At 39.2% G+C, this 22,168-nt stretch overlaps 1 protein-coding gene across 1 annotated transcript; it reads left to right on the top strand.

The window, feature by feature from the left end:
• The first annotated feature begins 1,184 nt into the window (after positions 1-1,184).
• LOC110214138 (uncharacterized) lies at positions 1,185-21,664 on the top strand. Its single transcript, XM_020994865.2, has 4 exons — positions 1,185-1,271; positions 16,330-16,472; positions 16,709-16,822; positions 17,470-21,664. Exons 2-4 carry the CDS (start codon positions 16,334-16,336, stop codon positions 19,068-19,070), a joined length of 1,854 nt encoding a protein of 617 aa, XP_020850524.1. The 5' UTR covers positions 1,185-1,271; positions 16,330-16,333; the 3' UTR covers positions 19,071-21,664.
• The last annotated feature ends 504 nt before the right edge of the window (positions 21,665-22,168 follow it).

A 22,168-nucleotide genomic window follows, 5' to 3' on the forward strand; every position in this document is an offset into this window, starting at 1 on the left:
GAGGAGTCCGGTCTTATTAGCTCCAGTGCTCTTCAGAGATTCAAACCGTCCTCTGGTCTGGGTGATGACCCCGCCCTGCGCACAGTCCCATCCCCATCTCCGGAGCTACCGAGTGATACAATTTCAGCAATAACTACATTCCCAAAGCTTCCGCGCTGCCATTTCTCAGAACAGCTTTCAAAGCCTGGGGGGAAACCCTCTTATTCTGTGGATATATACCAGGATAACAGTCTGACTGGAAGACTGCAACCCTGGGTCCCCATCATCTCCTTGGCTTGCCTGACCTTGGTTCTGCTCCTGCTCCCTGTCCTTGGCCACTTGTCGTAGCACTTTGCTTGTGATCTCTCCTCCCCCTTGCATATCACCTCCTTGAAAGTCCCAGCCAGAGCTGTTTTAAGAGTGCAGAGGGGAGAAGCTGGAGGGGCGAAAAAAAGGATTGTACCTTGCCTTCCCCAAACCTTCGAGATTAGTAATCCCTAGAGGAGGCCTGAAAGGAAAAATCTGATAAATCGCAGAGGGAAGAGGCCATTGGACAGTAGGCACAAAGGTGGCTGAACTGGGGCTGCCCTCTTCACCGCAGAGAGGAGGTTCTATGATCATTCCTCCAAGGCACACCCTGACAGAGGTCCTGGCCTCCAGATGAGGCAACATCCTCAGGGATGGGAGGGAGGGGAAAAGGAAATCTTGAACTCAGTAGGATGGCCTCCATTGACTGGTACTCCCTTTAGTTCCCTATTTTTCCCATCCTAGGTCATCTGTCTCTAGGGGGTTGGGGCTGGATGACTGACCTAGCCTGTTTCGGCCTGTTTCTCTCTTCTTTTCCCCAGTCTATGGCCCTTTTCCCCAAAGGCTACTCCCCCTACCCCATCCCCCTTAAGTTTTTTTTTTATTCAATCACGAAACAAGCATTTATTAAATGCCTACTATGTGCAACATTGGCCCTGCCCTCAAAGAGTTTACAACCTAGAATAACAATTTGCCAATTTTGTCTCTAGCCAGGTGGAGTGGGATATTCCCTCCCATCTCCCCCAGTAGAAAAAAATAAAAATAAGATTGCTACATCTTGTCTAACCCGCGGCCCCTTATCTAAAAGAGAGAAGAGGTAGACTGGGCGGCCGAGCTCTATGGTTCCTAGAGCATCCTAGAGCGTAAGTGCGGGGAGGCGGAGCCCGAGGCGGGGAAGAGCCAGCGGAAGTGCGGGAGCCCGAGGCGAGGGACGGCCACGGCACTTCCTGTCTGCCTGTGCGCTGCTAGGTGGCAGCCAGCTGGCGGTAAGCGAGCGGGGCTGGGTGGTGGAGTGGGCGCGGGACCCCTCCCTCCCCCCACCTCCACACACTCTCCATCACCACCATCCTCCTCCCCCGGCCCCAGCCCAGAGGGCCGGCCGGGGTCGGAGTCGGGAGGGACCGGCTGAGCTTCCTGCGTCACACCGGCCGCGGTCCCTGTCAGTCCGAGCCACCCCGGCCTGGCGGCGACTCTAGAGAGCAACCCGGCTAGGGCCGGAGGCTGTGGACTGGTGGGAAGGTGGGGCTGTCAGTCTTCCAGTCAGCTAGCATTAGTTAAGCGCCTGCTGTGTGCCGGGCGCTGTGCTGAACGCTGGGGCCACAAAGAAAGGCGATGAACAGACGGTCTTCTGCCCGGGGGAGCTTGGCAGCCTGGAGGGGAGATAGCATGCAGACCCCCCCTGTACTAACCAGATGTGTGCGGGGTAAATCGGGGTAGTCTGGGCGTTCTTAACCTTTGTGTGTGTGTTCTGAATCCCTTGAGAAGTGCGGTGAAACCTAGGGACTTTCTGAAAATAATGTTTTTAAATACATAAAATAGAGGATTACAAAGAAAACCATATGGGAATACAGGCATAGAATTCTTTTTTTTTTTAAAGTAAGTTCTTGACCAGACTGTAGTAGATGATGGCTAAGATCCCTTCTAACTCTAAATTTATGCTCCTATAGTCTGAAGTCAGTTAACTTTACTAGTCCTCAGTTTTTTCCAATGTCAGATAAATTGGTTGGCCTTCAGTAAAATTGGTTTCCCTTTGTGATCCTATGCATTTTATGTATTTAAAAATAATTATTCTGAGCAGGGGTCCATAGCTTTCACCAGACTGCTAAACGGGTCCATGACATAAAAAAAGGATAAGAACCTCTAGGCTAGATGATCTCTAAGACAACTAGGTGGTATAGTAGGTAATGGATGAATGAATTAAACATTTGTTAAGCAATACAAATAGAAACCCTGCTCTCAAAGCTCACATTCTAATTGGGGAGATATCACATGTAGGTTTCAGTTGCAAATTAGATTGAAAGGTCCTATGGTCCTTAGGGTGTAAAAGCAAAGGAGACAGTCATTCTGTTTCTTTAATATCCTTTTTTAAAGTCGTTTTTCCCCATGGCTCTTGAGTTCAGGGTCCTGGGCTGTCACTGTCAGGATCTAAGGGGAGATGGTGGTCAAGGTGATAGTGGTGGTAGTGGTTTGACTTGCTTGGCAAGTCATTGGATAGAGGACTAAGCTTGGAATGAAGAGGACCTGAATTTGAATCCTGACTCATTCACTTCTTAGCTACTAGCCCTGGGCAAGTCATTTCACTTCTCCCAACTTCCAGGTCCTAATCTGTAAAACAAGCATAATTATAACACATCCCTTGTAAGGTTGTTGTGAAATCCAAATGACCGTAATATATGTAAAGTGCTTTGTAAATCTTAAAGCACCATGTAAATATATTTTAATTATTATCTTTAAGTCCTTTCTAACTCTAAATCCTCTGATATAGTATAATCCTTTTATTTTACCAAATAAATCAGGTCATAAATAGTAGAGAGGAGGTTTGAATACATGTGCTCTTTTATCAAATCTAGAGTTCTTTTATCATTGCCACACTGTCTTTCAAGTAGGAGATCAGGAAAAGGAAGAAACATTTATTAATCATCACTTTGTGCCAGGCACTGTACTTTACAAACCTCATTTGAGGTAGGTGCTGTCTTTATCCCCATTTTATAGTTGAGGAAATGGAAGCAAACAGGGGTTAAGTGGCTTGCCTAGGGTCACACAATTAGGGTCAGACCAGATTTTAATTCAAGTCTTGCTGGCTTTATGCCCTATGTTCTGTCCATGTCACCACCAGCTGCCTATCAGGCTTCGATTAGGAAAGGCCTTATGTAGAAGATGGTGCTTGAACTGAACTTTAAAGAAAGCAAGATTCTAAGGGGCAGAACTGTAAGGTGGGTGTTTAGGGGAGAGGGGAGGTTGAATATTTTATGTAGGAGTAGAAATAGAACCTTTTGACTGGACCATAAAGTATATAAAGGAGTGTAATATTGGCTGATGCCAGACTATGAAGGATTTGAAATGCCAAACAGGAGCTTTTATTTTATCTTAGAGGCAAAATAGAATTACTGAAAGCTCTTTGGGGAGTGACATAATTAGACATGGCTTTGAAGCTGTGTGGAGGATGGATTAAATAAGGTAATATGACAAAATTGTCTGCAGTTTGTTATGCTCAGAGTGAAGGCTACACTGAACACTTAGGATTAAGTCAGTGAGCCCCAAGTAGCAATTTTAAGCTATCTTATATAGATTTTGCATACATAAGTAGGATGGGTACAATGGAATTTCAAAGAATAGCTGGAGAAGATTAGGATTTACACTTTAGAGATGAGATGGTAGAAGGGGAAGATTTATGTCAGAAAAAAACAGCATATGAGCCAATTAACACAGGCGCTATAGTTGCTATCCCAAACTTGGTATGTAATGTGCTTATGAAGTAAATGCCAATAAGAAAGTTAAACTAGGTATGTTTTAATCACAGTACTCCCTTTTCATCTATGTCACATTTGTGTATCTTAGATCACATTCATGTTCATTCTAGCTATCACTTCTTGGAGTATCTTCATATAATTTTTGGCAAGCATTTCTTTTTTTTTAATATAAATTTATTTATTTTTAGTTCTCAACATTCACTCCCACAAGTTTTTGAATTCCAAATTTTCACCCCATCTCCCCCCTCCCCCCAACCCCAAGATGGCATGCATTCTGAATATCCCTTCCCCTAGTCTGTCCTCTCTTCTATCTCTTTCCCCTTCTCTTATCCCCTTCCCCTTCTATTTTCCTGTAGGGCAGGATAGACTTCTGTACCCCATTTCCTGTATTTGTTTCCCAGTAGCATGTGAAAACATTTTTTTCAAACATATGTTTTTAAAACTTTAGGTTTCAAATTTTCTCTCTTCCTCCCTCCCCACCCACCCTCATTGAAAAGGCAAGCACCTCAATATAGGTTGTACACGTGCAGTTATGCAAAACACGTCCATAGTAGACATGTTGTGAAAAACTATATTTCCCTTAATCCTATCCTGCCCTCCCATTTATTCTATTCTTTCTTTTGACCCTGTCCCTCCTCAGAAGCATTTACTTCTGATTACCCCCTTTCCCAATCTGCCCTTCTCTCTATCATCCCCCTGCTCACTTGTCCCCTTCTCCCCCTATTTTCCTGTAGGGTAAGACAGATTTCCATACCCAGTTGAATGTGTATGTTATTCCCTCCTTAAGCCAAATCCTATGAGAATAAGATTCATCATTCCCTCTCACCTTCCCCTGTTTCCCCTCCACTGTAAGAGACTTTTCTTTCTGTTTTTTTTTTGTGAGATAATTTACCCCATTCTACCTCTCCCTTTCTTCTTCTCCGAGTATAATCCTCTCTCATCTCTTAATTTTATCCTCCAGATAAGACCCCTTAATCTTCAACTCACCCTGTGCCCTATATCTATCTATCTACATATACATACATATAATTTTTTTCCTCTACCCTAATACTGATAAAGGTCTCATGAGTTATAAATATCATCTCTCCATACAGGAATGTAAACAGTTCAATCTTAATAAGTCTCTTATGATTTCTCTTTCCTGTTTACCTCTTCATGTTCCACTTGAGTCCTGTATTTGAAAGTCAAATTTTCTATTCAGCTCTGGTCTTTTCATCAAGAATGCTTGAAAGTCCTCTATTTCACTGAATGACCATTTTTTCCCCTGAAGGATTATACTCAGTTTTGCTGGGTAGGTGATTCTTGGTTGTAATCCTATCTCCTTTGCCCTCCGGAATATTATATTCCATGCCCTGTGGTCCTTTAATGTAGAAGCTGCTAAATCTTGTGTTATCCTGATTGTGTTTCCACAGTACTTGAATTGTTTCCTTCTGGCAGCTTGTAATATTTTCTCCTTGACCTGGGAACTCTGGAATTTGGCTATATATTCCTAGGAGTTTTCCTTTGGGGATCTCTTTCAGGAGGAGATCTGTGGATTCTTTCAATTTCTATTTTGCCCTCTGGTTCTAAATATCAGGGCAGTTTTCCTTGATAATTTCTTGAAAGATGATGTCTAGGCTTTTTTTTGATCATGGCTTTCAGATGTCCAATAATTTTTAAATTCTCTCTCCTGGATCTATTTTCCAGGTCAGTTGTTTTTTAATGAGATATTTCACATTGTTTTCTATTTTTTATTCTTTTGGATTTGTTTTACAGTGTCTTGATTTCTCATAAAGTCACTAGCTTCCAATTGCTCTATTCTAATTTTTAAGGAAGTATTTTCTTCAGTAATCTTTTGGACTTCCTTTTCCATTTGGCCAATTTTTCTTTTTAGGGCATTTTCTCCTCATTGGCTTTTTGGACCTCTTTTGCCATTTGGGTTAGGCTATTTTTTAAGGTGTTATTTTCTTCAGTATTTTTTTGGGTCTCCTTTAGCAAGCTGTTGACTTGTTTTTTGATTTTCTTGCATCACTCTCAGTTTTTCCTCTACTTCCCTTACTTGCTTCTCAAAATCCCTTTTGAGTTCTTCCAAGGCCTGGGACTGATTCATAGTTTTCTTGGAGGCTTTGGATGTAGGAGCTTTGACTTTGTTGTCTTCTTCTGGTTGTATATTTTGATCTTCTTTTCACCAAAGTAAGATTCTAGTCTGACTCTTTTTGCGCTGCTTGCTCATGATCCCAGCCAATTACTTGAGTTTTAAACTCTTAAGGTAAGAGTCTACTTCCAATGTGGATAATGTATTGTCCCAAGCTTCAGGGGTTTGTATAGCTGTTTTCAGAGATACTTGTAGGGGCCTGTAAATTTTCAGTTCTTCCAAGGTGGTATGATAAGGGGCAAGGTATTTACTCCTTTCCTGGCCTGTGACCACAAGTATTCCTTTCTGTCCTGTAACTGTGAGGAAGGGTTCCTTCCACAGCCACTAAGCTCTACCACGCCAGCGTTCTTCTTCACCCCAGCACCGCCGCCCAGAACTGTGACCCAGATCCAAACGCTGGCAAAGCAAGAGATTCCTGCCTCAGCACTGGCAAAGAGATCCCTGCAGTCCCTCTCTGATCAGCCACTGGATTCCCCCTCAGTCTGTGGGCCAGAAGCTCGGAAAGCTGCCCCCCACCAGGGCCATGCTCTTGGGGAATGGAGCTGAAACCCCACCTTCCTGTCTCAGCACCAACAGAAACAGACTTTTCCCACTAACCTTCTAAGTTGTCTTTGGCATGCATGGATTGAGGAGTCTGGAAACCTCCACAGCTGCCCGTGATTCTGAGGCCTGCTCCAGGTTTGGAGCAGCCTGTGTGCCCATGCCGCACTGCACTGGGCTCCCAGCCCAGCATGATACACCTTTCTGATCAATCATCCAGGTTGTCTTGGGCTGGAAATTTGTTTCACTGTCTTTTTGTGGGTTCTGCTGCTTCAGAATTTGTTTAGAGCCATTTTTTATGAGTATTTGGAGGGGTTTGGGGGAGAGCTCAAGCAAGTCACTGCTTTCACTCTGCCATCTTGGCTCCCTTGGCAAGCATTTCTAAAGACAGATGCAGTATTGGGCTACATTGAATGCAACAGCAAAGGAAAATCACACAATAATAATTATTAATACACAGGGTTTTCAAAACTTCCTTAATCCAATTTGTGTATTTTGCAACCAAACTCAAATGTCCCAGGTATTCTTTCATGTTTAATGTGTTCTAATTCTGTTCCTAACTTTCAGTTTAGTTAAGATAATTGGAAATATTGAGGATTTGATCAGATACATGTGCAGCATTCAGCTGCCATCAAGGTATTAAATGTTTGAAAAGTATGTTTTACCACTATGCCACTGATTCTGTTCAGGTTTCAAAATTAAGAGATCCTTCCTGGGGCCATGGGTGTCTAGTTTTAGAAGTTAATCTAGTCCAGACATTTTCACAAAGATGCTGGAACTGGACCTTAGATTGGGTTCTTTGAAGGGAATTTTTTTCCTATTAGCCAGAAGACAGTCCAAAAGGGTATCTCTAGAAGAGGTAGTCTGGCCAGATCCCATATCAAGATTTGACCAGGAATAACCAGACAAGAATTACCAGAACTTGAAAGATCCCAAAATGATCACTCACTACTCAAAGTGAAATTGAGGCTTATATCAGATTCATATGGCTAGTGATAGAGATTACTCAGAATTTATATCAGATCAGACTAGCAGCCATATTTTTGGCCAAGATGATACAATAAGTAATCATACAAGCTTATTTTCCTGAGGGAAATAGGATGAAGGGACATAGGATTTGGAAGATTCCTCATCCTAGCCTAAGTACCCACCCAGAAATAGAGTAGAACCTCTCTTTGAAACCCAGAAATAGAGTAGAACCTCTCTTTGAAACATAAACGTCTTCAACCAAATGCTTGCATTTGAATCCTCAATCTCAGCACCATGCTTATCAGGGTATTGGTGCAACTGCTTGGCTGATTTCCTTAGAATTTAATGACTTACATCTAATGCAAGAGACAGGTAGATAATACATACAAAATATGCACAATACTAATCTGTCTCAGGTATTTTATGAATAGTGCTGCAACTTTACCAGCCAGTTGATTTTTCCCATCCAGAAGTCTCCCAAGATGAAATCTGCTTTATGCTTGCTGGAGGGTTGCCAGGCTGGAAAACTTGAGCTTGGTTCAACCTACTTGGTCCTCTGTGGGTCACAAACAATTGTGACAATTGTCCGGGAATGGGCAGACTAGGTATTGCTGCCAGCAACCAATCAGTGACACTGAAATAGGAAAACCCTACAGTTTGTTATGGTCAAGCTGTACTAAATACTTAATGCTAAGTCAGTGAGCCCCAAGAGTCAGTTTTAAGGCACCCTATATAGGTTCTGAATACATAAGCAGGATGTGTATATTGGAATTTCAAAGAGCAGTTGGGGAAGATAAAGACTTACATTTCAGAGAAGAGATGGCAGAAGGGGAAGATCTATGTCAGGGAAAACGGCAAACAAGCAGTGTAACCCCAGAGCTGTAGTTGCTTTCTCAAGCTTGATTTTGCAGACTAGCACGATAAATGGTAAACTTGTCTTAAGTAAATGGCAGTAAGACAGTTAAGCCAGAAATGTTCTTATCACACTAAAGACTTCAGAGAATGAGACCAATTAGGAGACTAATACAGTAATCTAGATGACAATTTTATTGTCACAATAACCTTGGGAAATAGGTGCTATTGGTATCTCAATTTTATGGTTAAGGAAACTCAAGCAGACAGGTTAAGTGAGTTGCTCAGAGTCACACAGCTAGTAAATGTCTTAAGTCTGACTTTGAACTCAGGTCTTTCTGACTTCAGGCCCAGTGCTTTCTCTACTATACCATGTAGCTGCCTCTATTGAAAATGATTCCAAAGTTGCAAACCTGAGTGACAGGAAAGATGATGGTGCTCTCAACAGAAATAAAGAAATTCTTTAGAGGTGAGTTATGGTTGGGAGAAGATAATGAGTTCTGTTTTGGACTTGTTGAGTTTGAGATACCTGTGGAACTTCTGACTGAAGATGTCCTATGGGTGGTGCCTGACACTGAAGAGAAAGACTACGGCTGGGGATATGGATTTGAGAATCATCTTTATTTTATTTTATTTTTTAAATAGTTTACTTATTTTTTAGTTTTTAACATTCATTTCCATTAGATTTTGAGTTTAAAATTCCCCCCCCAATCTTTACCCCCAGAATGGCTTGTAATCTGACATAGGTTCTACTTATACGTTCATATTAAGGATGTGAATGTATACATTAGTCGTGGTATGTAGAAGAATTAGAACTAATGGGAGGAACCATGAGAAAGAAGAAATAAAACAAAATAACTAAAGAAAAGGAGAGCAAATAGCATGCTTCAATCTGCATTCAGTCTCTGTGGTTCTTTTTCTGGATGTGGATAGCATTTTCTATCATGAGTCTTTTGGAGTTGTCTTAGATCCTTGCATTGTTTATAAGGGCTAAATCTATCAATATTAGTCATTGTACAACGTGGCTGTTACTGTGTACAACGTTCTCCTGGTTCTGCTCACTTCACTCAGCATCAGTCCTTACAGTCTTTCCAGGTTTTTCCTGAAGTCCGCCTGCTCATCATTTCTTAAAGCACAATAGTATTTCACTACATTCATGTACCACAGCTTGTTCAGCTATTCCCCAATTGATGGGCATCCCCTCCATTTCCAATTTGCCACCACAAATACTGCTGCTAGGAATATTTTTGCACATGTGGGTCCTTTTTCTTTTTTATGATCTCTTTGGGATACAGCCTTAGAAGCGTTATTGTTGGATCAAAGGGTATGCACATTTTTCAGCCTAAGTGATCATTGAAGATAAGGTCACTAAGAGAATTTAGAGAGAGAAGTTCCAGGACAGGATCTTTTGGTATACCCTCAGTTAGGAAGTAGGACATGGATGATGATCCGGCAAAGGAGACTTGGGGAGTCTGCTTTATTAGATGGGAGGAACGCGAGAAAGCAGTGTCACATAAATTCAGAGAGTATAAAACATCTTAAGAGCATTGTGTTTACCCTTGAACATCAAAGGGCTATAGATTCATAGCCGTAAGAGACCTTAGAGAACGTCCGGTCCAACTCTCTTGTTTTATAAATGAAGAACCCAGCCCAGTGAGGTTAAATAATCTGCCTGAGATGACATGTGCAGTACGTGGCAGAAGCAGTATTTAAACTCAGGCTTTCTTATTCCAGTCCAGTACTCTTTCTGGTTTACTGTGCCATCTTATCACATTTGCAGTCTTGTTGGGAGGTGAGATATGAAAATGGATAAAAGAAAAGAGTAATTGTGCAATTAAGTGATAAGATAATAACTGACATTTATATAGTGCTTTAAGTTCTTCAAAGCATTTTACAAAATTATCTTTTTTATTTTATTTGTTTTTAATTTTCACCATTCACTTCTATAAGATTTTGGGTTCTAAATTTTCTTCCACTTCCCCCTTCCCAAGATGGCGCGCAATCTGATATAGGCTATACATGTACATTCATATTAAACATATTTCCACATTAGTCACGTAAAGAAAAATTAGAACTAAAGGGGAAAACCATGAGAAAGAAGAAACAAAAAAGAAGAGAGAAAATAGTATGCTTTGATCTGCATTCAGGCTCCATAGTTCTTTCTCTGGATGTGGAAAGCATTTTCCATCATGAGTCTTTTGGGATTCTTAGATCCTTGCATTGCTGAGAACAGTCTATCAGAGTCGGTCATCGCACGGTGTTGCTGTTACTATGTACGGTGTTCTTCTGGTTCTGCTCACTTCACTCAGCATCCATTCATGTAAGTCTTTCCAGGTTTTTTTGAAGTCCACCTGCTCATTATTTCAAATGGAACAATAGTATTCCATTACATTCATATACTACAACTTGTTCAGCCATTCCCCAGTTGATGGGCTCCCCTTCAATTTCCAATTCTTGGCCACCATAAAAAGAGCCGCTATAAATATTTTTATACATTTACATAATTACCTTATTCAGTTCTCACAGCACCCTGTGAAGTAAATATGCAGGTACATATCTCCATTTTACAAATGAAGAGACAGGCTCAGAGGCATCAAAATCAACATTTAGCACCTATTAAGTGAAAGCCCCTATACTAGGCTTTGCTGATACAAAATAAAGTGATCTCAGCCCTCAAGGAGCTTACCTGTAGACACTGTATGTACACAGATAGAATGTAAATTAATGACCTGCCCATAGTTACTCAGTTAATAAGTGTCAGAATTTGAATTCCTGTCTTCCCAACTCTCAACAGCATTCTTCCCACAATTCTACATGCCTTTTTTAAGAGTAGTGTTTGTTAGAAGTGAGACAATTCTTCTTTTAGGTATCAGGAACAAGGCTAAGCAGGATAGCCAAAGACTAAAGGAAAGATAAAAGAGAGCCATTTCTTTTTTTTTTTAACTCTTTCTTTTTTTTTAGGCAATTGGGGTTAAGTGACTTGCTCAGGGTCACACAGCTAGTAAGTGTCAAGTGTTTAGTCTGAGGTCACATTTCAACTCAGGTCCTGACTTCAGGGCCGGTGCTCTATCCACTGCGCCACCTAGCTGCCCCAAAAAGAGCCATTTCTATAGCGTTCCAAAAGTCTTAGTGCAGTTTTAGGTTACTAAAGCTTAAAAACTGCATTAAAACTTTGGAGAGTATTGTATTACATATAGAGATACATACTTGCAGTAGAGAAGAATACAAGGTTCACATCTAAAGGGATTAAGGAAATTGACAGAACTAGAAGGATAAGGAATTCTCAGTGTTCATAGCTACTAAAAGGGGAAAATCTTGCACATTTCTTCAGACTAGAATTCATCTTTCTGAAGGTTACTTTATTATTTTAGGCAATTGGGGTTAAGTGACTTGCCCAGGCTCACGTAGCTAGTAAGTGTCAAGTGTTTGGTCTGAGGCTGGATTTGAATTCAAGTCCTCCTGACTTCGGGGCTGGTGCTCTATCCACTGTGCCACCTAGCTGCCCCTGGAGGTTACTTTAGATGAACAATTTGAATAATAAATTAATCAGTGTCTCTCTTAGCTATTCCCTGATACAGCTGGAGAATGACTTAATCTGCTTTCCCCTGCCCTGTGTCCTTGGGAGATAATTCTATACTTTGATGTTTTGGCTGAATGACAGCTCATTCTTCTCAGCTTGCGGTGTTTTTAATCATCCACAGGTCACTCCCTGTCTGTGCATAGGATCAGGAATTTTATTAGGGAGACAAGTATCCCAGTAGTCAGTGATTGCTATCAGCTTCTCTTGACCTGGCATACCTCTTGGACTGCATCATCAGGAATTTTTTTTTTAGCCATCTACATGATTGTAACATGGTAGTTATCCCCTCTACATCTGTGCTTCTCTTTTCAGATGATAACTACCTTGACTTTCTTGTGACCTCTTCTCCTTATGTCACCAGTGACCATAAATTCAGTCCCTCAATGTAAGAATATTTATATAGCATTTTATAATTTGCTAGAAACTTTCTTCACAACCAACACAAGGTAGTACTGTAAATGTTATTATTGTATTTTACTAATGAGGAAACCAAGGCTCTAGAAATTTAAAAGATCTATCAGAAGTCATACAATCTGAAAGCAGAGTTAGAACCACAAGCCTACTCTCCTCCCTCTAAGCCCATTGCTTAGTTTTTTTCTCACTCTACAATTGCTGTACTTTCCTCTGGACTCACTAACTGGCTAAATTACATATTACTTAAAGACAAAATGAATAAGTATCAATATAATAGATATATTTATCACCTTATTAACTATTAATAATCAAATAACTTAATAAAATCAATGTGTTTAATTGTTAATGACAAAACAATTACTAATTAAATAAAATAATTGATAATGATTAAGTAATTAATTATTATTAAGTGCCCAAATCAAAATAAGGATATTATGATTAGTTATGGTATAGCATGAAGACCCCCAGAGTTAAAGTTTCCCTCATACTAAGTATGAGTTAATGAGAGCTAAATAATAAGTGAGAACTTTCTACTAGATGATCTCTAATATCCCTTTACCTTGAAATCTATCATCCCATGACTTAGTGCCTGCATGTCCTTTGGATGATCCATAACTATATTTCAATAGAAACTGTACAATTTTGTGGCTCACATTCATACAGCATTGCTGGAAGACAGTGTTATCAAGATGGAACTTTGTTTGAGGGAGAAACGAGATCATTCAAAGCACTATAAAAATTCTCAAAAGCATGTTCTTCCGTTTGTTTAATTCTCTATAAGGCCTTTGCAGGTCATTTTCCATTTGCAGTATCTATTTGAGATACATGAATTGTCAGACCAGATCTGTGGATTATCTATAATATCCTTTCCCCTCTCTAGAGCCAGAAGAATCTGATGAGCCACAACGTATATGAAGGTATTTTGTAATTATTATTATTTATCAAAACTCTTATCCTTCAGCAGACCACTGGTGCCTTCATATTTTTTATAGTGGATACAGTGATGTATTTTCCCCTGAAGTGAAGTGGAACTTGTCTTTCAGGGGTAGTATCCACCCATTCCTAAAGGATCTTGTGGTGAACAACCCTGCCCAATTATTTGGGATTTGGTGGGTTAGGTTTTTGTGATACTACATTGTCCTTCTGATTTTGTTATTGTAATTGCATTACAGCCGTGCCTTAATGCCTCATGGCATGGAACCAGTCATGAATTCTAAAAGCCTATTCCTGCAGAGTGCAAATTCTGGTGGTTCCTATCAAGCTGTAAAGACTTCAAGTCCAAATCCAGCAATAGATTATCATCTGAGGACCAGCCTCGCTAAGTGCAGAGGCTCATCAGCAGAAGGTTGGCCACCAAGTAATGAATATTTTCTGGCTACAGTAACTCTTGAATCTCTCTGCTAAAGTGTGAAAAGGTTGCAAGCCATATCGGTGGAGAGAATAGCTTTTGAAGTCGTGAATTCCTTATCATAACATGTTGGCATCTCATGGGGGAAGAGCATAAACAGGGCAAGTGATTCATAACCTGGAGTGCAGAAGTACCATATACCTAAATAAAGAACACGAGAAATATGTCCATTGTTAATTGGCTCTTATTTATATTTGTTAGCTTAGCAAAGAGTTGGAAGTCAGGGTATGGTCTGGTTTATTTGTATTTCTCCATATATGGTAACCCCCAGTAGAATGTAAGTTCTTGAGGCCAAGAGTTGTTTATCACTCTTTTCCTTGTATCTCCAAGACCTAGACCAAGTGCTCTGTTCATAATAAGCACTTTCTAAATGCTTATTGAATAGGATTTTCAGATAGGACATGAGGCCAGGAGCCTATATGGCAGGCCTACACAACGTGTAGCCTGCCAAAGGATTTTAGGTGGCCCTCAAAAAATGTAGAGGAAAACATCCTCCACATTTTTTGTGGGCCACCTGAAATCCTCTGGCATATCCATGGGCCGTAAGTGACGTGCAGGCCACAGATTATGCAGGTCTGCTATATGGTATAGGAGGATACATGGCATTTTTTTTTCATCAAGGGCTAGACCTACCAAAAACTCTACCTTGTAGAATATTCCTGAGAAAACGTCAGAATTAGTAACAGGATGGCAAACAGCTTCCAAGTTGTCAAGTAGCTTCTGAAGAGACTAAACCTTGAGTGAAGTGGCACTAGCCTGAAACCTGAGAAGGAAGCAAGTTTGGGGGCCCAGATAGGGAAGATCTGTATTTTACTGGGAGTTGTTTGTTTTTTGGTTTTTTGGAGGGGGGAAGGGCAAGTTTGACTTGCTTTATTTTTTTAAATGTTTTATTGATTTTTTTTTATATTGTAGTAATTTCCTGGTATGTCCCAAACTTTAAACAAAAATGACCAAGAAGGTAGTGTTGTCTAATTTTGTGCATAACATTCTTTGTCTGTAGCTCCCCACTGGAACCAGAACAGATCCTTATAATTCATCTGAGTTCATCTGCCTTTTGTATTGCTCTTGTTTACATTATTATTGTTATTATATATATATTGTGCTTATACATTAGTTTATATGAATTTTCCCATGTTTCTTTGAATTCCTCATCCATTATTTCTTATGGTATGGTAACATTCCATTACATTTATATATCCCAATTTGTTCAGCCCCTTCTCAGTAAATGGGCCCCAGGACTCACCAGGTTTTTGCTACCACCAAAAGTGCTTCTAGAAATATCTTAATGCATATAATACTTTTGTTTTTTCTGTCAGCTCTCCCTGAGATGTATGCTCATTTGTAGGATTTCTAGAACAAAAAAGGCTTTCCCAAGTCTCAGCTGATGGTTTGAAGTTGGGAGGACAGAGAAGGGAATTTTTTTTTTCTTGGTCTCACAATTCTCTGCTCCATATGGAAGATTACAGAGGTGAAGGACAGCTTTAGGCAACTAATTACATGGTATTGGAACTAGAACTAAATCCACATAAAGGTCTGTATAAAAAAAAAAAAACTAAGTGGATGGAAACTAACGAGAGTAGGTAGATGTTCCACATATCTTTGTAAACCATGAACCTCGTTCTTTGCAGTTTCACCCTTACTTTCCCTATTGTGTGTCTCCCTCTATGGGCCTTTATAAGTACATCTCCTTTTAAGTCACCTAAGAGATAATTGTACTTAAAGGTTTTCTTTGTGATTTTCCCTTTTGTTTGAGGTATTGGGAGCCCACAGAAAGTTGGGACTATGGTAGCAGCTTGAAAACTGAACAAGATATCAGGGAACAAACCTAAACTCACTGGTGGGGTAAAAGTATCCTGGTGCTTGCATTCACCTGGTCACCATGGCTGGGTCATTACTGATGAGTCTCATACTGTAATCTGTGCATCAGCCTTTCACTTCAAAACTCTGCCTCTGTTCTTTTGCATGTAACCAGCAGTATGTTAAAATATCTTAGAGGACCTGACCTCAAGCTTCATACTTAGGAACTCACTGTAATTTTCTAAACTTCCTTCAGATTATGTAGATCACCGATACATGTTATATAGATAAAGATATATATCTCAGAACGAGTTATATGTCTTTGGTCTTTGTTTTCATTTCCTGTTCTCATCCATATACATTAAAATATCCATGGATATTTTAAGCTACCTCTTGTTCTAGGTAATTAAGGAATAAACTCTCATAGAATGGCTACATAGTACCTTACTAAACTATAAGCTATCTGAGGACAGGAATATGTTACTATGTATTACCTAAACTTTACCTTTTAGTGCCTACTTGCCATAGTACTCTGCAGTAGTATGATCAATAAAATTTAATTAAATGAATCTTTAGTTTCTGATTTCTTATCCAATCACTGATATTACTTTTGTACTAAGGAAAAAGCAGTAAACCTCTTCTGTGATGGATTTGTAGTCAAAGGATCTGAGTTTGAATCCTGCTTCTACCACTGACCCACTTATATAACTTTGGTCAAGTCAAAGTCACTTAACCTCTTTGGGCCTTAATTTTCTCATCTGTAAAATGATGATCTTGGATTAGATGTCCTCTAAAATCCTTTCTATATCTAAACCTATGTTGTGAAAATTCTTCTTTGATCTAAATTCTGTATATACTAAAAGGTTTCTTTATACAACAGGAATATGTTATTTCAGCAGTTGGTAACTTTTGAGGATGTGGCTGTGTATCTCTCAAAGGAGGAATGGGGGCAACTGGACCTTGCTCAGAGGGAGCTCTACAGAGATGTGATGCTGGAGAATTATGAGAACCTTCTCTCACTGGGTTAGTATTTATTCTTATAGGGAATCTAATCTCTCTGGAGATCTACCTCCTCTATGAAACAGCTTCATGAACTATTTCCAGGTCTCTGTACCTAGACTTTATTACTGTATTATCTGTGACATTACCCATTTCCTTTCATGTGCTGCCTGTACACCTAAAGCAAAAAACTCAGTTTTCTGAAAGTTCTGGCTTTCAAAAATAAAAGACCATATTTCATCTCATTCATTTTCAAACAGGATTTCTAGTTTCCAAACCTGATATTATCAGCCAACTGGAACAGAGAAAAGAGGCATGGATCCGAGATATTCAAGGCCCTAAGGAAAGGGAGTTCTCTCAAAATGCTTGTAGAGGTAAGTAGGTAAGAGTTGCACTGGAGTCACAAGGCAATAAGAATACAGTTGTTTTGTGAGCTGGTGCATAGTACCAAGGAAAGTTTTTTCCTCTGTACTCCATACTTATCCTTTCTGTGAGTACAGGAATACCTCAACTGGAGAACTGTCTCCCTTTCCCCTCTCTTTAATCTCACTGGTTGGCTTGTCACAGCCAATTCTGCTTCCAGATTTAGTCCTACTCATACATTCTGTCTGCTTGCCTCCTCAGGGCTGTGTATACTTCTTCTTTCAAATACCTTAAATCTCATCTGTTTGACTTCAGTATACTTGTGCTCTGACCATCCCAAACAGTCATGATTTTTTTTTTTAGCGTTCTAACTTGTTTCCTCAGTCAGACTTTCCACCCTTTTTGTTGGACTTGTTCAGTTGTTAATGATCAGCTTACTCTCTGGCCTAGGATTCCCACTCTAATAAACATCTGGTTACCCACACGCCCAGCCTCATTACCCTGTTTGGGATTGCTAGGCCTCTTATGGAACTCTTAATTCTGCTTATTCCTAATCTGCATTCATTTCAGTTATGAATTTCTATTTGTTCTCTTGCAGTTTATATTTTTCTAATAAGGAAAAGAGGTAACATTTGTGGGGGGGTTTTGTTTGTTTTAGGTTATAAGAACAGATCTGAAAATGAAAATTTGACTCTAAGGCAAATTCCTCAAGAAGTTGAATTACTTGGAAAAGAATCAGAAAAACACCTAAAAGATGTTACCCAGGTCCCAGACTTACGAAGAACCTGTGGCTGGGAAAGTAGCTTGGAGAAGCAGAGAAGAAACCACAGAGAGAAGAGACAGAATAAACTAGTTTCCCAGCAGAGGATTACCCAGCAAATTTCCCCAAAGAAAGCTACTGGAAGAGAGAGAAGTCGTGAATGTAATGATTTTGGTAAAAACCTCATTTTGAGTTCTAATGTAGTCACTCATCAGAGAGCTGAAAGAAACCATACATGTACTGTGTGTGGTCAGAGTTTTTCCCATCCTTTAACCTTAATTCAACACAGGAGAATTCATGGTGGAGAGAAGCACTATCAATGTAGTGATTATAGGAAGGATTTTAGTCACAAGTCACAATTCATAAGACAGCTGATAATTCACACTGATGAGAAGCCCTATGAATGTAGAGAATGTGGGAAGTCCTTCAGTCGTAGTTCACATCTTACTTTACATCAGAGAATACATACTGGGGAGAAACCCTACAAGTGTAACAAATGTGGGAAAGCTTTTGGCACAAATTCTGATCTTATTCGACATGAGAGGATTCATACTGGAGAAAAACCATATAAGTGCAGTGATTGTGGAAAAGCTTTCAGTCAGTCTTCAGTGTTTATTCGACATCAGAGAATTCATACTGGAGTGAGTGCCTATAAGTGTGATGACTGTGGGAGAGCCTTAAGCAGTAAGTTAAGCCTTATTGAACACTGTAGAATTCATACTGGTGAAAAACCTTTTCAGTGTGATGAATGTGGAAAAGCCTTCACTCACTTCACAAGTTTAATTTATCATCAGAGAATTCATACTGGAGAAAAACCATATGAGTGTAATGAATGTAGAAAAGCCTTCAGTCGACATTCAGTCCTTATTCGACATCAAAGAGCTCACACTGGAGAGAAACCATTTAAGTGTAATGAATGTGGAAGTGCTTTTAGTAGAAGGTCAGTCCTTAATGAACATAAGAGAATTCATAGTGGGGAAAAGCCATATGAATGTAATGAATGTGGAAAATCTTTCAGTCGGAGCTCCACCCTCATCCAACATCAGACAGTTCATAATTCAGATAAACCTTATAAATGCGATGAATGTGGGAAAGGTTTTGGATGCCGCTCACATCTTACTGTACATCAGAGAATTCATATTGGGGCTAAGCCTTACCAGTGTAGTGTGTGTGGGAAAGCTTTTAGTCGAAGCTCCATCCTTAACCAACATCAGAGAATTCATACTGGAGAGAAGTTGTACAAATGTAATGAATGTGGGAAAGCCTTTAGTCGGAGCTCCATCCTTAACCAACATCAGAGAATTCATACTGGAGAAAAGCGGTATAAATGTGGTGAATGTGGGAAAGCCTTCAATCGGAGATTTAGCCTTATCCTACACCAGAGAATTCATTCTGGAGAGAAGCAATGTAAATGTGATAAGTGTGGAAAAGCCTTCAGTCGGAGAACCAATCTTATCCGGCATCAACAAATTCATACAGAAGATAAGTCTTGTGAATAGAATATTTAAATGAAATCTTTTGCTGCCTGATGATTCAACAAAGAGAAATCATACCCAGCTCAGTTTGTGAATGTAATTGGTATTGGAGAAGGATTATCTCTGGATCAGAGTCCATTATTAATGGAGCAATATCTTATAGTAAATTGTAAAATCTTGTGAGAGCAATAGATAAGTTTTTCTTCAGTTTATGTAGCATCCAGCCCTAAGTGACCTGCAAAATATTAATTTTGTTTGAATGATGCAAGTAATGCTTGTACAGAAACCTTACATTAGAGCTGCTTCCATTATCTTCATATGAAAATTCTAGTCTGAAAATCCCTAGGATGAAAACTAAGGGGAATATTTTATCTCTGCCTGAAAATAGTACAACTTGAATAGAATAATCTAATTTCTGTTCCTACGAACATTATCCTGAGATATCGTTTATCCTCCATAAGTCAAAAAGATGCTGCCACAGTCCTTGTTGATTAATGATGAAGGAATGTGGAAAGAGAGTAATGCCTGGAATTTGTGTGTTGGTGGCTAATACACCCATTCTCCCATAGGTAATAAGTAGTTAAAACAGAACTAGATACTAGCAATCTTGATTCCCAGGCAGGTGATCTTTTAACTATATTCTTCTGCCTTTCTCAATGGTGGATCTGTACAGTATTAAGCAGATAAGTAAAAGTACATCTGGAAAAATCTAGGAGAGCAAAGTACTCCCCTGTTTATTTAATTTTGTTAATGAGTCATTTCAGTAGTACTCTTTGTGATCCTGTTTGGAGGTTTCTTTGCAAAGATACTAAAGTAATTTGCATTTCCTTCTCCAGCTCATTTTACAAATGAGGAAAGTGAAGCAAACAGGATTAAGTGATTTGCCCAAGGTCCCACAGCTAGTAAGTGTCTGAGGCCAGATTTGAACTCATGAAGATTGAGTCTTCCTGATTCCAAGCTCAGCATGGTGCCACCTAGTTACCCCTGTTCCTTAAATATTCCTCCCAGTTTCTACTGGTAGATTGAGGGGAAGGATGTAAATAGAGCTACTGAAGGGAAGAAACATGTTCCGTGGAAGAAATCAAGGTTGTAGTTGCCAACTGAAATCTGAAGCCAGCTTTAATGGGAAATAGATGTCCATTAATTGATTAGACCTGTTAGTAGGGAGTAGGCAGAGAGGAAGATATAAAGAGGTAATTAAACAATTGCTAGATAACTGATTGTTGTAAAAATTAGAGAACCAGGAAATTTATGGTATGGATCTTAATTGTTTCCTAAAAGAGGGAATATGTAATGGTGTCAAATGGATCAGACAAGTCAGGGAACTAAATTGGCAAAACTTTGGATCTGCTTGGGAGGAGGGTATGGAAGACTAGAGCAATTTGTCAGCAACTTTATTAAACACATTCTCTTTGGAAGTATGTTAATGGGAAACATTTTGATAAGGGTCATGAGCAAGAAATAGGAGTAATGCTCTGTAGGAATATACTGTGAACCATCTGTACAAGAGGAAGAACTAAATAAGATAAGAAACAGAACAGAAACCTGGAATGGTAGCAGAATATTGTAATAATGGAGGGATTCAAGACCATTTCTGAAGCTATCCCTCTGCTCACAGCAGATGACAAATTATTGACAAGCTTCTAAAATGACTTTGCTTTTCAAAAGAAGAACAGGTGGAACTAATAGTTTGGGCCTAATTCTGAATAATAAATGGCAAAATAGAAATGATGAGAACTTTGGAAAAACATAACCGTTCCGTCTTATGAATTTGTGATAGGTAAGGAGAGAAAAGCCAGGATAGAAGCGCACTCTAGATTTTGAGAAAATTGAGTTTCAAATAATTACTGATATGGTAGGTTAACATTCTAGAGAGGAAGTAAACCCATGAGTGACCTAAAGAATGAAGTTTTGACAATGGATATTCAAGTGAAAGAGGAAACATCTCATGAGACATGGATGCACAGGGTATTCATTGACCACCTTGTATTTTAAAGGCATGTACAGAAGATGGAAACAATGACAGATGTCTTAGAACAGATACAAGAATGACAATGTTAAGAGAAATGTCAGAAGTCATAACAACAAAAAGATAAAAAGGCACTTTAGTTACAGAAATGGTGTAGCTACATTTTATACATTGCAATTCATTTACTTGAGATTAAAAATTTTAAACTAGTACTGATATTGAATATTAAATTTACAATAAATCATTTTAAAATGGTTCTAACACCTTAGAAATATCCAGCTTTGATGGAGAGAAAATAATTATTATTTTGTGTCTTTTTTATCAATAAGATCTTTGAACTGGGAAATACAAAAATAATTAACAGAATCAAAGCCCAAAATAATTGAGAAGACAATGATTGAGTATCTAACTATAGTCAGTGAATGTAGTTAACCAGTACTGACCAAACTAGATCCAGGCTATTGAAAGGATTTGCTCTGTGATTAATGAACAGGAGAGCAAACTACATTGCCTTTAAGCAGTTCTTTTAATGACCCTACAGTACTTTAATCAAAAGGCCATCTTTTTAACACCACTAATTTTTTGGAAATATATAGCTGTGAGTCATGGAATACATTTCTGAAGTGTTAAAAATTGTAACTCCCCTAAAGGGGCTGAGAGATTATTATTATTGTGCTATTAATAACTGATTATTAATGTCATCTAGACTTTTCCTCCTGTTTTCTCTAAAGAACATGTCTGATTGATCTGATTACTCCTAGCCCTCAAGGAACATGCCTGTTAATCTTGGGAATAGTTCCACCCCACCCGGAAACCTAATTTCTTTTTTTTTAAATTATTTTTAGTTTTCAATATTCATTTCCATAAGCTTTTGAGTTTTAAATTTTCTCTGCCTTCCACTCCTTCCCCCTCCCCAAAATAGCATGCAATCTAATATAGACTCTACATATACATTCTTATTAAACATTTTCACATTAGATAATGTTGTAAAAAAGAATTAGAACGAATGGGAAGAACCACAAGAAAGAAGAAAAAAACTCAAAGGTGAAAATTGTATGCTTCAATCTGCATTCAGACTCCATAGTTCTTTTTCTGCATGTGGATAGCATTTTCCATCATTAGTCTTTTGGAATTCTTAGATCCTTGTATTGCT

The sequence above is a fragment of the Phascolarctos cinereus genome, unplaced genomic scaffold, assembly GCF_003287225.1.
Source record: "Phascolarctos cinereus isolate Bilbo 61053 unplaced genomic scaffold, phaCin_HiC Scaffold_4;HRSCAF=312, whole genome shotgun sequence".
Lineage (NCBI taxonomy): Eukaryota > Metazoa > Chordata > Mammalia > Diprotodontia > Phascolarctidae > Phascolarctos > Phascolarctos cinereus.

Bases quoted from the DNA above. Each gene is read 5' to 3' on its own strand.
- LOC110214138 (XM_020994865.2), top strand. From the start codon at position 16,334: ATGTTATTTCAGCAGTTGGTAACTTTTGAGGATGTGGCTGTGTATCTC. The intron at 16,473-16,708 runs GTTAGTATTTAT...ATTTTCAAACAG, and splicing joins TGAGAACCTTCTCTCACTGG to GATTTCTAGTTTCCAAACCT. The intron at 16,823-17,469 runs GTAAGTAGGTAA...TGTTTGTTTTAG, and splicing joins CTCTCAAAATGCTTGTAGAG to GTTATAAGAACAGATCTGAA.